This window comes from Solanum stenotomum, chromosome 8 (assembly GCF_019186545.1).
Source record: "Solanum stenotomum isolate F172 chromosome 8, ASM1918654v1, whole genome shotgun sequence".
NCBI lineage: Eukaryota > Viridiplantae > Streptophyta > Magnoliopsida > Solanales > Solanaceae > Solanum > Solanum stenotomum.
The window spans coordinates 4,630,635-4,649,250 of NC_064289.1; the positions used below are offsets into that span (position 1 = coordinate 4,630,635).

General features: G+C 32.8%; 4 protein-coding genes across 4 annotated transcripts in view; 2 read left to right on the plus strand and 2 right to left on the minus strand.

Annotated features, from left to right (window-relative positions):
• Window positions 1-18,616, plus strand: part of LOC125872983 (transcription factor LHW-like) — a 177,976-nt gene that overhangs the window by 8,884 nt on the left and 150,476 nt on the right. The gene's annotated exons all lie outside the window — the stretch shown is intronic.
• LOC125872987 (7-dehydrocholesterol reductase-like) lies at window positions 1,025-6,989 on the minus strand. Its single transcript, XM_049553817.1, has 13 exons — window positions 6,734-6,989; window positions 5,644-5,866; window positions 5,394-5,449; window positions 4,766-4,868; window positions 4,619-4,684; window positions 4,250-4,363; window positions 3,659-3,785; window positions 3,425-3,525; window positions 2,822-2,947; window positions 2,563-2,627; window positions 2,187-2,268; window positions 1,942-2,024; window positions 1,025-1,305 (listed from the first exon to the last, which is right to left on the minus strand). Exons 1-13 carry the CDS (start codon window positions 6,823-6,825, stop codon window positions 1,239-1,241), a joined length of 1,305 nt encoding a protein of 434 aa, XP_049409774.1. The 5' UTR covers window positions 6,826-6,989; the 3' UTR covers window positions 1,025-1,238.
• Window positions 10,734-16,299, plus strand: LOC125872988 (histone deacetylase 8). The gene is made up of 3 exons (XM_049553818.1): window positions 10,734-11,086; window positions 14,804-15,384; window positions 15,877-16,299. The coding sequence occupies exons 1-3, from the start codon at window positions 10,816-10,818 to the stop codon at window positions 16,162-16,164; spliced, it is 1,140 nt and encodes a 379-aa protein (XP_049409775.1). The 5' UTR covers window positions 10,734-10,815; the 3' UTR covers window positions 16,165-16,299.
• On the minus strand, window positions 11,736-13,212 carry LOC125872991 (uncharacterized). Its single transcript, XM_049553821.1, has 2 exons — window positions 12,172-13,212; window positions 11,736-12,095 (listed from the first exon to the last, which is right to left on the minus strand). Exons 1-2 carry the CDS (start codon window positions 13,091-13,093, stop codon window positions 12,049-12,051), a joined length of 969 nt encoding a protein of 322 aa, XP_049409778.1. The 5' UTR covers window positions 13,094-13,212; the 3' UTR covers window positions 11,736-12,048.

Consider the following 18,616-nt stretch of genomic DNA (forward strand, 5'->3'; position numbering starts at 1 on the left):
GCTCTGATCATCGATTTAATAATTTGTTTGGTCAATCTAATATTTTAAAAAGAACTCTCTCATTTCCTTTTTACTTGTCCAATTTTTACTTTTTATTTTTTCTCTTTTTACTTGTTATTTTTTTACAAATCAAGAAAAGACAATATTTTTTATTTATTATACATTCAATTTATTTAGAATTAATATTTTTGAAAAAGGTAGAACCACTTTAATGAGTAAATTGATTTTGGAAATTTATTAATCAATAGAAGTAAAATAGTATACTCACTATATCAATTATTATTTTCTTAATAGGCGTGCCAAATCACATATGATCAAGTAAATAGAAAAGATGGAGGGAGTATTTTTTTTTAAAAAAAATACGTTATGATGAGAAACAATTTATGTTTGGCCAATTAATCTAAAAAGTACTTTTGAGAAACTATGTCTTTTAGCTTATGAAAGACAGTTTTGGCCATCTCCAGAAGCACTTCCCCAAAAGTTTTGCAAACATCTCATGACTTTTTAAAAATAAACCATTTTGATCTCTAAAAAACTTGATCAAACCGTGAATTCAACTGAACCTATATTGCTTTCAACACAAATTATGTATGGAGATGCAATAACGAATTGTTTAAAATGTGTACAATAATAAGTAGTACTTATTTTGAATCTAGATCTTGATATTTCTAGCTCTAATTGTTTGATCTTGGATTAAACATGTCGTACGTATATCTTTTTATGAGTTAGTAAAAATCCTTCAATTGTGTTGTATAAATCATACGTGCTCGTGTATATTCAATATTTTTATACGATGGCCCAAACATGTAAAAAACAATATACTTGCCCCGCGAACCAAACGATCCTTCTTATGATCCTATCTAGTACTACTTATGAATATTCATAGATGACCCACAGCGAAGTAATACCTTTAGGGAAGGATGAAAAGAACCCTCGTGGAGAGTGAAACTCATGTTTTAGTGCTTATTTTAATTGGAACGATATTTCAAGCTGGTTATTTTTATGACCGTAGTGTCCAGACCAGTTTTCACACACCTCAACTAATTCCACGACATATCTATTTCAAGCTAACTTTTTCATCGTGTTACAACTTACAACCGTAGAAATGAGATGTTGGTTCAACTAAAAGTGCTTTTATTGAAAGAAAAAAATTTCATGGTCTAAATACTACTACAACTGAAAATATAGTAGCAGCAGCACTAATTAAAGACAGTTCATCAGTTGAAGCTCAAGAAACACTAATAAATTCCTGGTACGACCCGGTAAGGCACCTTTTCACAATACTTTTTCCAGTATTTGCCATACCTGCAAAGGAGCAAGACATTGTCAAACTCTCACCTTCACTAGATTTTCATTAGACATGAAAGAGATCGAAAAGTCCTGTTGTTTACTGATATTAGGGGGTAAAATGCTTGCACTAAATCTTTTCATCAGTTTTAGTTCAATCTAACTGCATACCTCGAGGTGCTTATACCTCTCGCTTATCAAAGCAAGCCTATGTTAAAAGTAACATCCTTTTATGGCCGGACAAGGAAACTTCAGATAAAGACCGTCTCTTGATGCTAGTTTTTAGCCCTATGTTGCTTGGATCTTCCAAAGACGTGGGTGGCCAGCATTTTTGGAGGATCCAAGCAACATAGCTTCCGGCAAGAACTCTCTGTATCTCTCTCAGTAGGACATACAATGGACTATAATTTCGCCATTTCCTCAACTAAAAAATGAAATAAAAAAGCCCTTTGCAATCTCTGCCTATTGGAGAATGGAGATGTCTCTTTTGGTACTTATCCTAATTTTGAAGCATTATTGTATTGTGCACAAGGGAGAGCGTTTTAGTTCTCAACTATAAAAACAATAGAAACATATATTTGTTTGCACGCAAGGTTCTTTGTGTATTGGATTGCATAATGATCAAGTTTTTGTTAAAGATTGAGAGTTGCTTACTTTGACTTGCACCGTTCGTCATCCCTTTTGGCTCGATCCAAAAGGAGGCCCGTCAGATAGATTACATAGAAGTAGGGAATGAACTGCAAGGAGGAAAAGTTATGAAGGAGAATGGATTGGTTAGATTCTAGCACCTTAAGTAGACAGCGCAAAAATGATAGAGAGGAGGCAGAATATTTTTAAATTCCTTCTTGATATGCATAAAAATGTAAGATTCTGTCTATTTGATGTAAGCAAATGCTTACATGGTTGAAAAGAGCTGGCACACTCCAGAAAAATGAAGCTAGTATTTCTGGAACATAATGGAAATGTCGCGATAAGCCCCACCTGCATAATGTTTTGAGGTTTATAATTAGTGTTGCATCTGAAGTATACAGTACTATCAGCATCGAGTTCTTGAGAAATAGTTAAAGAACAAATGAGAACAAAACGGTAAAGATGTTCTCTGAACTACACATGCTAGCTCATTTAGCACTCTTTTGTAACAGCAATCTCGTACAGCTTATAAAGAACAAATTTGGTGGTTCAATTGACTACAGCTTGTAAACACGAAAATCGGTGGCGGAAAGAGAGTAACTATTTGTTCCTATAAAGTTAACAAGGTTAAAGAAAAGAACTGACCATCCAGATGTCAGGAGAAGGCTGGTTTTAGTCTCGCCAGTGGTAGTAGTGTATGAGGCAACAATCTACAGGAAAATAGAAACCAAATCAGATATTATTACAAAGGGGAAAGAGAATTTCTAAAATATTTTGACTAGAAATGGAGTTTAAAATGTCAAGTCAACTACTGCATTATATTAGTGGCAGTAGAAGTAAATATAATCATGATTATCATATAAGTTGGGACAGAGGGAGTAAATCATAGATGCTATCCTCCAACCTTCGAAGGAGCCTTTCCCCAGACAAGGGCTTTGCCATTTGTTCTGCGAAACTCTTGCCTCTGTCTGTCACAATCATAGTTTATGTATACACAGAGAATACCAGCTACTAGAATAGAAATTGCAAGCTGAGAAAAAGGAAAAGAGTCAGGGCCATCACAAGCACAAAGTTAACAGACTAGGGATGGTGAAAGAAGCAAGTACACTTACATTTTTTGTTAATCATACAGCTTGGAGAGTAAAATATACTTATATTTTTAGCTTATTCAGATGTTCTATAATGCTTGAATTTCAATGCATACTGTACTGGACATTCACATTGTAATACAAGTAGTTTCTTTCTGTAGGTTGGTATAATGCATGAAATGTTCCACTGCAAATATCATTGTAAGCTATCCACCATCTTTAAGGTCTATACCAGTATCCAATGGATGAAAAAATGCAACAGATTGTTCACTTGAAAACTGTTCTCGCAAATGATAATCTTGGTATAGAAAGATAATACGTCAAAACCTTAGGTACAAATAGATCAGAAGTAACATCCCGTGGACAATGAACTAGCATCTAAATAACATAAGGCAGATTCTTTGGGGAGTCAAAAGTACCTGAGGTCCAAGATTTACAGGATGTTTGACAAGGTACATGCCAGGAGAAGTGTACATACATGGAAGAAATACCAAGCAACCCCAGCATATGTAAAAACCGGCTGCCAAAACAACATCAAGATACAGAAAACATTATATCTTGCGTTCATGGTAGGGAAATACGAAACCTACATAGCACAGGAGAGCTAAGGTAAGGCACTAAAAACGACAAACAAATACAAAGCATGTACAAACCTCTGTCATGAGCAATATCCATGGTGTTCCAGTAACCTGCTTCCCACCAAAAGAATTTCGTGACATACACCAACGTTATTATGGTATGTATAAGCATGGAATCAGAGAGACTTCCATATTCTTCATACTGCCAAATTGAAAAGCATACATTAAAAATGCTGTGAACTTTCAAACTCCAAAAGTTGGAAATGAATGTTAATCAACAGATCCTTATATTGACAGTAAAGTAACTGAATACTGTTTGGGGCTCCTAAGATGAAAGAACAAGAACAAAAGTTAAGACTGCTGAGCTATGGGACTTCCAGAATATAAACAAGAAAGTAATTTAAATAATGCCCCTCCCTTTCTCCTGGATGGTGCTAGTACAGAAGAACAAAAAAAGAATTTATCTTGGAGCCTACTGCATTTCAAAGTCAAATAACAGAAATCAAACAAAATTTGTTATTTCTTGATAGCCTGACTAAAGAAACCAAATTACTATCCATCAACAGTGACAAGAGGGCTAGCAACAATAACGAAATTTGAAGCTCTAAAACTGCAAAATATAGGAACCTTCATTCTCACTTTCGAGCACTTCCTTAGAGCATTTACCTGCTTTATACAGTAGGTAATAGGGAGGAGTCCCCAAGATATCATGCCAAATCTGCAGTTTGTGAAGACCTTGATATCAAAGTGTTTGCCAATGCGAGGATATAACTCCATCCCCTAAAAGAGTAAAAGAAGTAAATCCCTAGGTTAAGATATATGAGATGACTTAAAAAGGATATTGCAAAATGCAAGTACAAGATTCAAATCAGGCCTTTCTAGTATCACCAATTTCATTTTTCATTGAGAGAAAAAAAAGGCAGAATAAAGTAGACAAGACAGTAAAGTAATTCATGCATACTTTCGACACCAGTTGTTTGACTAATCAAAGGAAGGTAAGAAGTAGTCTTCATGTGTATTGCAAAAGATGCTTACCCAATAGTAGTCAACTATTATGTTCCCTGATGAACCGTGATCAGTGGAAGATGGTGCAACATGACCCTTGTAAATGTCAACATCATGTATCAGAGAGGTAATATATATAGAAAAACACATTATCAGAGGATTCTTTTGTATGCTTACTTTTATGTATAATAAGAGACAGAAGATTAAGCTTCCAAAATTTAGTGTAGAGAGAATCTCTCCCAGATGATCATACACGATTGTAGGATTGAATATTCCAAACCTGACAAAGAGGGAAAAGTACAAATAAGGACCAGAAGGTGATTAATTTTCTAGACTATATTACTTGATAAGCACCGCTGGAACAACTAATATTCAAGATGGCAGTGAATCATGCACAATCAAACAAGTAGTATCATGAATACCACACAAGAATATAAACATTTTCCTGACACAATTATAATGATCAGCTTCATCAAATGGGAGGACAGAGAGAAAGGAGAAGTTTCACATTAATCAGACACAATTATAGTGAAGTTGCACGTTCACAAACTATAGTGCACCAAATATACTCAAGAATTGATATTTTAACTAAACAAACTAATAAGTTGGGACTATACTCAAATTTATTATGTGCTACTGTGCTAGCTTCCATTGTTATCAAAAAGCAAGTCATATTACTTTCCCATGCAAAGCTGCTATTCCCCAAGAAAACCAGTATAATTTACCAAAACAGCACTCTATAGAGTCAAATTTTCAGAATTCTAAGCAAGTAAAATGTCGACAGTATGTGAATGGAACTTCTTACCACCAAAGGCTGAGATAGGTAATTAGTGTCACTGTATATGCTGCCATGCCATTTGCCTGCCATAAGACAAAACATATAACTTCAAAATTTGAAGTGTATTAACTGTAAAATAATTGCAGAAAAGTCTATTACCATGTCACGAAAACAAATAGTAGTGAAATAAACTAGCCACAGTAACATTTGCAATTCAAGAATTCACGTTATAAAACAGACCACAGGGAAAATTTCCTGAAGAATTATCATCAATTACCTTATAGACAGGTCTGTGTCCAGTTGGAGATATCGGTCCTTCAACCCTTTTACCAGGCAACAAAAGCTGAAGTGTAGCCTCAAATAGAGCATAGCAAATTATTATTTTTCCCGCAATTGCAGTGGGTCTTGGCCAAATGTCAATTAGTCCTTGCAGGCCATTCTCCTTTAGATAATTAAATGTTTGCAATACAGATCCATCAGCATGAACATTCGTATACCACCTGCATGTAACACATCGAATTTCCAAAATTAAATCAATCACATAGATTCATGTCCTCATTAATAGACTATTCAGCGATGAGCAAGTAATAAGCTAAATCAGCACAGTGAAACATTAACAGACTTCACGTCGTTTAGATCCATTTATCAACCCTTCTTTCTGCACCAACTTTACTCCTTTCACATGACTTAATGTATAGCTTTTGTTTTAAAACTGGAATCTTTATCACTTCCCAGTTTCATTATTACTCTCTTTTATCTATGTAGTCAAACTAACAATGGTCTCTGGATCTGGAAAGAAAGCATTGAACCATACACAAGAAACTACTCCCTCCCAGTATTCACTATAGATTTCCACTTTTACTTTGTCACTTTTAACGTATAAAGAAAAGACAATTTTTTCCCTATTTTACCATCAACATTAATTACTTATTTCCCAAATCATTTCTCAACCTATAACACTACACATTATTCATATTAATTTTCTCAAGGAGCATGCAAAGTCCAAAGTGGACAATAACCATGGTAACAAGGGTTCAAATTACAATAGAGGCAAAAACACTAGAGTTACTTGAGGTGCATGTACGGTGGTTTGAACACCTCCATCCTTAAAAGAAGCTACCTTTTTTACCTTGTAAGAAAAATCTCTAGCCCTATTAATGAAATTTTCCTTTCACCCAAATCATAGAAAAAGTAGAATCTTGATAAAAACCCACCAAAGAAATGAAAAGTCCAATAGAAAGTAGTACAAAAGAATCAATCTTGATAAAAACCCTCAAAAGAAAAACAAAAGGTCCAATCTTGAAACACAGAGACAAGTCTAAGATATGTGAAATTGATAGATTTTGAAGTAAAGAGGATGAACTTACATAAGAATAACAAAAGGGGGTACTAAAGTGAGCAGAGCGAGCATTGAGATATAGGTGAATAAAGGAGGGTGAACCAACTGAGACTCCGCCATTGCTTCTTCCTCCCTCCCTCCTCTCTGCTCTGTGCACTTGTTCTTGTATTTTGAAAAACTCAGAGATAACTCCACCACTGCTAATTTTCTTGATTATAAATTACATACTCACACTGTACACTGAAAATGTTCCTTGTCGTATACTGCTGACGTGGTTCTCCAACTCTCCGCTGATTCTTCTATATATGAATTCGCTAATATACCACGTGAGAGAGTAGGTTGCCTGGCGTGCTGCAATCACAATCAGTAATAAACACATGAATGAGAAAATATGTAGTAGTGTTTTGGTAGCATTAATATTTTTTACTGTTACATTATATAGTTTGGATGCTAGTTACCTATTGTATTATGTAACGCGTTATTCAATTTATTTATTTGATTTTGATTTATCAAGCTTTAAAAAATAAAAAAAAAATAGATTTTTTTAAAAAGAAAACCTAAACTATTGATATATCGAATGTATCAACATGACTTTTAAAGTTTGTTTGAATTAACTTATTTTAAGTGTTTTTAAGCTAAATTAATTTTTAAGCACTTTTGGAGTGTTTGAATAACTCAAAAAAGTGTTTATAAGCACTTAGTTTTAAGTTAACTTATAGTTTATAAGTCAAAAGTTCATTCAAACAAGCTTTAAAATCTCGTGATCTTAAATATTTCACGTAGAAAGTTAAGAATTAAAGAATCGTAAAAAGGAAAAAGTGTATTTAATATATTTTAAAAAGAATAGATTTTTCCTTTTTTTGATAATTTTTTAATTTTAACTTCTAGGTGACATGTTTAAAATCATAATTTATTTTCTTAAATTTCATGTTAAATCGAAATCAGACAAACAAATTCAAATAAAAAAAGAAATAAGTAAAGTATGAACAACGTAACAAATTGGAAAAATTACTTGGATCGGTACCTTTTAATAAATAATTACTAATTTTAGTGATACTTTTTATTTATTACTATTTATAGCAATATATAACAATACTATGCTAAATTTGTAATATGTGTTAAAAGTGAATTATGTATGTAATATATATGAATTATAACTGTTTTTTTAAATATATAATGCTTGTTTGGTAAGAAATTGACACATTGAATAATAAGTGTATTAAAATGTGTAATAAATATATTGACTATCAATAAAACTTGTATTATATGTGAATAATAAGTTATTCTTTATAATATGTATTAAGACTATATTATAAATGTATTAAAAAAAATTATTGATATAAATAATAAATATTTTCTTAATATACTACATTTATTTAAGTTTCCCCAACAAATTTATGCAGATGAGCTCTGGAAAAGCCCTGCTCCAGTTTGGCGCCGTGTCTTGGCCCAACACTGATCACTTTAATTACTGTTTTACGTGGCCCAACAAGATTCTCTATTTGTGATCCATTTTATTATCAAAATGGCCCTCTTAATCACTTATGTATAGAGGTTGGTCCATTTTTATTAAAGGAAAAACTACTCAACTACACTCCTTTACTTACCTTAATATCTATTTATCCCTACTTATTTTAAAATTCTTATTTTACCTATATATCTCGCATGTATTCCGTGCACAACGTTATGTATTCCGCTATGTGGAATATATCAAACGCTATGTATCCCGTGCACAACGTTATGTATCCCGCATGTATCCCGTGCACAACGCTATGTATCCCGCTATGTGAAATGTATCAAACCTAATGTATTCCGTGCACAACGATATGTATCCCGCTATGTGGAATGTATCAAACCTAATGTATCGCGTGCATAACGCTTTATATCCTGCAAACATCATTTTTAAGGGATTTTTGGTAAATAGAAAATTAGAAGGGATAGGATGTTATTTAGTACTTATAATATGTGGTTCCTATAATTTATACTTATTAAAATGGTCCTTAATGTATAGAGGTAATTATCAAGGTCTTAGGGTCCGTTTGGTATAAAGATTAATAATGCAGAAATTAGTAATGTTAGAATTAGTAATGCATGAATTAATAGTGCAGAAATTAATAATGCATGATTTATTTTTACCAAGTGTTTGGTTTATTATTTTTCATCTCATTTTGTGTTTGAATTAAAACTTTATAAAAATCTTCTTTTCAATTATATCCTTAAATTATTATATAATTAGGTTAAGGTAAATAATTGCCGGATAATATTTTTTTTATAGCCTTCTAACTAGATATGAGAAGAACAATTTTGTTGTCATGTTTGCTTTTTTCACTTAAATTATTTGAGGATAAATAATTGTCATCTTAGTAAATTTATCACATACAAAATGTCAATTTTCAATTTAAAAAAAGATAAATTATCAACTTTTAAAATTGAATAAATCATCTACATTTACATATAAAAACTGCAAGTTGTAGTTTTAATATGTGTGCAATTTTATAAATTGTTCAAAATACAAATAATTAGAAAACCACTCATATATATATATATATATATCAACAAATTATATATTCAATTAAGATCACAAATGTCATGTGATGATATACTTGCCTTTTTAATTAGTTAATGTTAAACAACTCACATTTCAAATATTGTATTAATTTGTATTGGATTTATTTAGTACCAAACAACTCTCTCTAAATAATTTGTAAGCTAATTTATTTAAACAATTTTACTAGTACAAATATAAAACATAAAATCAAGGAAATAAACAAAATAATGAAATTTTGAGGGATATTCTCGTCTTTACATACACTTATCCCATGGTATTATATTTTATGTATTATTAATACCTCCAAATGGAAGGTATTAGTAATACATCCTATAATACTATGTAGGAGGTATAACTAATCCATTAATTAGTTATACATATATATGCTCAAATTCCTACCAAACATAGTACTAAATAATATCATACATAATACATGGATTATTTGTTTTAATGTTGCCTACCAAACGATATGTATTGAGGTTGGTCCATTTTTATCGAAATGATCCCAATGTGTAGAAGTTGGTCTATTTTGATCCTTGAGTTGATGTATTCCTTTAATGGAAATGATCCTTTATGTATGCAAAAAGGGGATTAGTGTATTTTAATTATGGAGTAAATCGTAAATTTAATGACTGGTGATAATTTCCGTTAAATTTAACTAGCTAGCTTATAACACAACACTACATCTATGAGCAATTGTATTCACTCTGCTTGAATTGTGACAATATATGATAAATGGATATACATTTCACTGTATACGTTATACATTAAAGATCATTTGATCATTTTGTCATCATTTACCACACCTTCAAGTTGTAAGGATTTGTTTTATTTGTTAGGAAATACTTTTTAAGATAACAACTTATTCACAATTGAGTATTTATATTAAGTTAATACATAATAAAAATAGGTGAAATTCATCGACACACTTTAAATAGGGCTTTATTGTATCTATTTGACATTTTTTACTGATTTGTTACATTGTGTGTGCTTCACCCATTCTTAAGGCGTGCGAAACTTTCTTCTCTTTTGCTTTTTTTTACCTCACTATCTATCCTTACCACCTACTCCACCTTCCACCATGAAAAAAATTGTTGGAAAATCTTATAAAACATGAAAGAACAAAATACAAAATTAAAGAAAAATCATGTCATCTTTATCGAAACCTCACCGAAAAATCATTTTCAATAAAATAGTCCTTTAAATAAAATCAACAACATTTTAAAAAATAAATAAATGAAAACATGTGTTTAATAAAAAAAAATTCATATGTTTTATTTTAATTAGTTATTATGTCATGTCATTTATAAGTTTTAAAAAAATATTACGTACACTTTATAATTTAGCTGATTGTCAAAAGATTTTTTTATATATTTATTAAGGTTCTTAATTAAATAAAAAAATAAACTATGATTTATGTTGTTAAAAATAAATATTTTTTCAAGTGTGTGCGCCAGCGCCACCATACCTATTTTCAATTCACTTGATATGCAGGGGAGGAAGAAGTATTTTGAGTAAAAAAAGAGTGAGCAGCATCAAAACAAAGTGACCACAATTCTCCCATGGCTTCTTCAGCATCACAGTCTCTACCATCAGACAACCTTATTCATGTATTCTGGGACGAGGGTATGCTGAAACATGACACAGGAAGAGGTGTTTTCGACACAGGAATTGACCCTGGTTTCCTTGATGTTTTAGAAAAACACCCAGAAAATTCAGACAGGGTAAAAAACATGTTGTCCATTCTCAAAAGGGGTCCTATTTCACCTTTCATTTCTTGGCACCATGGCCGCCCTGCTCACATCTCTGAATTGTCATCTTTCCACACCCAAGGTGCCCATCTTGAACTTCCTTTCAAGATTCTCTTTTTTTTTTTTTTTAATTGAGTTTAATTTTTATCTGTCTTTGCTGTTACTAGTTACTACTAATTTTTGGAATGAATTCATAAGTTTTTGTTAGGCAGAATTAAAAGATTATGTTTAATGTAAAAAATTAGGATTTTTTTTTTGTTTCTGAAGGTTAAAATCAGCATCTATGAAGACCCAAGTTAATTTGTTAGACTATTGGGAAGTGAAAGGCACAATCTTTTTGGTAAAGATTAAACTTTTAGGCATTTCTACTTTAAGAATTCCGGGTTGTGAAGAAAAATGTCTTTCAGGAAATTGAGGAAGTGTGATAATTCTTAAAGCCGAAAGATTGATCAAAGATCATTAAGTTAATTACCAGGATAAAAAGAAGCTAGTATTGTATACTTCCATGCCCAAATTGTTTGAAAATGAACTTAATTATGACATGGAAGTCATATGGATTTATTCTGAGCTTCCGAAGCATGGATATCATAATCAATGTGGTTAAAAGGAATGAAATTATCGAGAAGGAAGGCTTAATGGATTGATTGGTTTGAAGGAGCAATAGGAAAAAAAGTGTTGATTATATTGAAGGAATTGGAAGAAAGGAAGGGTATAACAGGCCTCGGCCCATTCATAACAATACTCCCGACTCCAATAAGAACCTTGTCCTCAAGGTTCGTGTAAGCATGAGCATCCCCTGGTACAGTTAGATTGGTAAGCAACAATGAAGAAACTCGGTTGGCTGCCTGGAGTATTATAGACATGGTTGCATCATTCTTGCTTAGCAGCTGATTAACATGGCAAAGATGGGTACCCATGTGAGACATATCCAAAAAGCAATATACCTAATGATATCACCAAAACTTGTCGAAGCACTATTGGCAGCCACATTAAGGATCTTTATCATATTTTCTAGCAGCACTTCACTCAGATGGCTAATAGGAACTAAAATGCCCTTCTCATTCCATTCTTCCTTAGCATCAATCCCTTTTCTATCAAATAAAATATTCCCATAAGTGACCAAAATGTAGGTAGTAGTGTCAGATAATGAGATGCTTAGAATTTCACCAAGGTTACTGTTAGGATCCAAAGGCAGTCCAAGAGCACTTGAAATATGATAAAGATGATACTTCGTAACATGCTCAGACTCGTCGAATCTAGAATTATTCACCTCGAAGTATTGAGCAATAGTTGTAAAGGCTCTCCTTCCACCAACTCTCTCCACTAGAATTGATAACAACCAATTGCAACCATGTTCTTTCTGATTTACGATAAAACTCTCCCACATTATCAATTGGAGTTCAGTTATAACTTTCCTCGCAATCACACATTTGTTCAAGAGGATAACAAAAACTAATGCATTACCTAAGCCATGATGTAATCTATGGCGTGCATCCAACTCTACTATCTCTATGACTCCATAAAGTGTGTAACCAGCAGAGTGTACAGCCTTTTCCTTAGATACACTCGTTAATATTTTTACCTCCCACAACTGTACCATGCCAACAAGAGCAGTTATATAGCGAAGATGCAAGACTGATATTTGGTGGAGGTTGGCCAAGAACACATCATGTTTAATTGCATAATATTCAGTGAAGACTAGTGAATATGCAATTAAAGGACACGTTAATGCGTTGCAGTTATCGATAACAGAGAACCCCTTGAACCTGTAGAACTTTACACTCCCTAGTTGTCCGGGATCCCACACTCTACTCATACGATTTGAATATGTAATTAAGAGAAACTTGTCAGTACATTTCAATGATAGTAGTTCCTCCACATTCTCTATGTAACCTGTAAGAGCCATTAACCCAAAACCTATTCCCGGATCCCATACACAAAGATCCACTGCAGTTGCCGGAACAGTTACAATAAGCATAAGAAAATTAACAGCAGGAACAAATGGAAATTGACTCAAAATATTTTGACCACTGAATCCCCCAATAGATTTTCCATTTTCCGCGGCAGGAAGCAATCGAACAGAATGCATAGCACTTGTTGATATGGAACTCTCATTCTCCAAAAAATATTAATCAATAGATAAATCTTTCGTCTCTAAATCAGTTTTCCATTTAGGAGAGCCACTACCAATAGAGTTAGGAACTACATACCTCGTTGGCATATCTTGTTCGAGATGTTTATTTGACAGCATAACTTCACAACCAACAAGAGGACCTAAGAGTGGTACCCCAGTCACAATTGGATATACTATGTCAGTAATCCGCAAACGTGTATTTGACATCATAGGTCCTTCCGTAGAAAAAGGAGCCAGAGTACCAGATGCATCCCTTTGAGGAGATTTGTCAAACAAAGCTACATTATCTAGTGAATTTTCCTCATCCACATCATTAGATCCTTTCATATCATTTAACACCGAAGGAGGGACCTTAGTTTGAATACTAACATCTTCGCAGAATCTATCGATAGGTTCAGAAATGTCAGAGCTCACAATTGTGTGTGAAATTTCATCGACACCTGACCTTCGGTAATGGAAGAAGGTTCCTCTAACAAATCTGCTTCAACTGATTTTGCATTCCCAATTTGAGGAGTTCCTACGACTTCAAGAGTCGCAAACTCAATATTACTTCCAGTAATCAATGCCAAGCAATCCACATTGGTATACTTCTCTGGCAACTTCTCAAGCATATGGGCTGTATTCGTGTTCCCACTTATGAAGCCATCTTCCAAGTCAGACGATAGTGTGAGATGACTTAGATCTACAATTGCAGAGGCAGAGGTCATTGGAGGAACAAATGTAGCATAGCGCCCACAGTTAAAATAGGCTCGTGAAGTATCTGTCATACTCACCGAAGCTGTGAAGGTTCGTTTTGGAAACCGCATAAGCATTTTTTTCCGTAAAATGCTTCCAATTGACGAATTGCTTGTTACGATGCAACCAAGTAAACCAAGTAAGAGCCTCACCATTAAGGTAGAAGTAAGGAAGAGGTAGCCAGTCTTTCTTGGAGAAGCCAAGGCAGGTGAAATACTGCTTGGCCCGAAGAATCCAACCCTCTGGGTCGTTGCCACCACTGAATCGATCTAATACCACCATTACCATTTGGAGTACTCTCAATGAAAGCACCAATGTAGCAAACCCGAAATTCTATCTATATTAATAAGAACTAAAACACAATTACAATATTCAAACTATTGAATTATGATGAAAATATTGAAATTACAAGTAACTAGAGGATAAAAATTAAGAATAAGGATGAGAAGCTTAGACCATAGAATGGAGAGGAGAGGAATCAGATTCTTTACTCAACAACTTTCTTAACCCTATTTTCCCTAGAATGTGCTACTTAGTAACCTGGATCCATCACATAACTCCTTAATATGGTATTGAGCTGTTTTTGGTATAACAGGCCTCGGCCCATTCCTAACAGGTTGATTGGTTTGAAAGAACATGAGAAAAATAGGAGTTGATTTTCTTGGAAGGAATTGAACGAAAGAAAGGGGATAATTGGTTTGAAGGTATAGAAAGAAAGTAAAATAATGCATTCTTAGTTTTTGTGAAATCCTTACTTACCGTTTCTTTCCATCCTACCCAATCAATCACAAATAATGACGAACATCTTGAGAAGAAACAGTAATAATTATTCTATCATGAGTTGGCTTTGGTTATAAATCCAACCCTATTCTGAAATCTATTCTTATTTCAAGTTTAAGCCTCTTAGCTTTTTCATTTTTTATTTGTCAGAATATGTAAATGAACTAATTGAAGCTGATAGAAATGGCGGAAAAGAATTATGTGGAGGGACATTCTTAAATCCTGGGTCATGGGACGCTGCACTTCTTGCTGCTGGTAGTACATTATCAGCTATGAAGCATATAATTGTTGGACATGGGAAAATCGCGTATGCATTGGTCAGGCCACCTGGTCATCATGCGCAACCTACTCAAGCTGATGGGTATTGCTTCCTTAACAATGCGGGTCTAGCTGTACAACTGGCTTTAGATGGTGGCTGTAGGAAGGTTGTTGTCCTTGACATCGATGTTCATTACGGGAATGGAACAGCAGAAGGATTTTATCATTCTGACAAGGTTCTTACTATCTCCCTTCATATGAATCATGGTTCTTGGGGCCCCTCTCATCCACAGGGTGGAACTGTAGAGGAGCTTGGTGAAGGTGAAGGTTTTGGGTATAACCTGAATATACCGTTGCCAAATGGAACTGGGGACAAAGGGTATGGTTATGCCATGCAGCATTTAGTTGTTCCTGCTATCGAGAAATTTGAGCCTGATATGATGGTTTTGGTTGTTGGGCAGGACTCAAGTGCTGTAAGTGCATTATCTCATTGCAGTTCAGATTTTTGTATTTTGTGATGAAGTTGAAAGGTATTTGTGGAGTCACGTTCATTAATCAGTGCAATATCATCTTTAAAATGTGAAAAAGGCATATCCAAACTTGTTAGTTGGTGATTGGTCTTTAACCCACACAGTTAACTTCTGTAATTCACAGATAATTGCTTGGACGTTGTGTTTGTTGTCAATTGGATAATGCTATCATGTTCCTATGTTGCATAGTCTGAATCTGCAGTTTGGTTGTTTCAGCTTCATTTTGACAAGTTAAATTTTGTTTGAGTCAAATTTTCTTCTTATAATTACTTTTAGGTGTTCTGTCAATTCAGTTTGTCAGTGTCAAAACTTCCTAATCATGTTCAATGTCTAAAATATATTCTTAACTAATATTGTATCAACATTGTTTAGTTCATAGAGCTATTGTGTATTCTGCTAACTCAAGAAACTTCTTGCACCCGGCTTACGTTTCAGTTTGATCCAAATGGAAGACAATGCTTGACAATGGAAGGTTACAGAGAGATTGGGCGGACAATTCGTGGCATGGTAAACAAGTATAGCAATGGACGACTCTTGATAGTCCAAGAAGGTGGATACCATGTTACATATTCAGCCTATTGTCTGCACGCGACTCTTGAAGGTTTGCTCAATGTTTCAGAGCCTCTATTATCTGATCCTATTGCTTATTATCCTGAAGATGAATCATTTCCAACCAAGGTAATCGAAGCTATCAAAGACCATTTCTTAAAGATGATTAGTTGATATCTCATTTCGTGTTTGCTTATGACCTCAAACAAGTCGCTGCTCAATACAACAATGTAATTCCATTAGTGGCCGGGTCTGAGGACATTAAATGTAAAATATATTTTTAAATACAATTATTTCCCTTTAATAATATGTTAAATTGTATTGAGAAAAGGGGATGCTTGTGATAGATGACCAGAGATTGAAAACAATACTACATCTTTAGTTGGCTGACAAAATTTGAAAAAGACATTTCACCTAATTTTGCAATTAATATGTAATTTTTTTTAAAAAAAGAAAGAAATATCACTACTTCAGTTGCATGCAGACGTAGAGGAATTTGGTCTAGACAGAGACATGAGTTGCATACGCCCTTCAATTAATTTATACATATTGATCACTTAACTATAATTAAATTATAAGTAAAAATATATCTATAATTAAGCGCAAGATACATGCTTTATATTTCCCTACTCCTTGCATTATATGTAAATTAAACTTACTAATCTAGTATCATGATAAATTGATAAACAATTGTTGTATTAAAAAAATTGGTGTGTATATGTTAAATATTATCACGAGAAGACAACGTTTTCCCCTTCGAAATATTACCTTCGAAGAAAGGAGCATTGTTATACATTATCTAATATTTTATTCTTTGACATTTTATATATTTTTAGTTTAATAAAAAAAATTACTTTCAAATTAAAATTGTTCAAATAAATTAAAACGAAGAAAGTAATACGTGACATAGAGGTCACAACAAAATTAAACTAGGAAAAGGTTTATTTAATGTGGATTGAATCAAGTTGTTAAGGAGGTGTGAAGTGTCCGTGATGGATGGACTTATATATTTTAAATACAAATGGTCCAACCTACATGCTACAACATTAATTATTTCCCCACTCTCTTTTCCAAAGGCTACGGACTTATTCAACAATTTATACTTATTGTGTGTTTCACTTTTCAAAAGTTTTAATCATTGAATACTCCCTTATATTTGTAAATTATAAATTCAAAATTTAATATATAACGGTACTAAAGAAATATTGTCTAAATTGAACCCGTTACACAGATTCTATCTCATCGCATCACCTTTCTCTTTGACTAGATTCATTAATCCAGAATTTAATTTGAAAGTCATAGTATTTCAATTTGAATATTTTGAAAATGTTGTTTTTTTTAAAGAAAGCAACCCTATTTTTCATCTTAAATTGAACAAAATATGCATTTTTAAGATAATTAGATTCAGTAACAAAAGGTTAGTGACTAACCGAGATTTAATTATTTTATTTCTTATTTATTTCTCTCTGTCTTACAAGAAGTAAGATATGTTCAAGATATATACTTTTAAAAGATGATGTTTGGACCCGATTATAAAAGACAGTTCGCTGCAAAAAACATCACGTATTAGCATGATTTAGGGAAATGTCACGCTCAAGAGATATGACATAGACATTCTAGCATAATGCTTGTATTAGTGGCTGCTTCAACAACTCAAATTCGTAACCTTTGATCACCGATAAATAATATTAGCATGATTTAGGGAAATGTCTTTCTTGCTAATTAAACAAAATTGTGTATTTAACTTTTTCTAAACATTTAAAAACTAAATTTGTGTGCATTGATTGTTAACCGTAACTTTTGTCATCTTAGCTGATCCTTTAATTACATAGTAATTTACTAATTATACATTGAATAATCGATTTAATAAATTTCATATCTCATTTTTCATGCTTTATTAATAAAATGCCATAATAGATTTCAAATTTCAAGTAGATTATGTGAAAACTAGAATAGATGACACTTTTTTTTAATTGAAATACTCAATTTTTAGTCTAGACTATGAAAAAAGTATGCTTCTAGACATCTTGAGACAAAAATTCAAATCAATCAAACTATGAGACGATGAAAAAGTAATAAATGCCAATAATGTGACGCAGGGAAGAAAATGACAAGAGGAAACATATGGGCTGACTTGCCGGTTTGAAATTGTTGACACTCAAATTTTGATACGCATGCAAAGGTAATAAAAACAAAAAAAGAAGGCAAAATTTGGTCGAATGTTGCACTCATCATAACTCCTCATCATGTCCAAAACAATACCACCGACACATCCATTTCTTCATTTGACCCCAAAAATCATGCCACCCCTTTTTTTAGAGAATAATAATAGTAATGTAAAAAGATAAAAAATAAATAAATTAAAATCTAATCAAACTAGCACAACCCAATGTTTCGATTTGTTTATTTTATTTACTTTTAAGTCTATTAGAAAAAAAAGAAAATTATTTTATAATTCTTTAAATTAATAGAAATTTAAAAGTAAAAAGAAGACATTATTGATCATAATTTGAATTTTAGAAAAAATCAAACAAATAAAAAAAATTAATTTAATTTTAACAATTAAAAAATCAAACTAATAATTTGAATTTGATTTTAATCGAAAATTGACTCAAGGAAGACATTA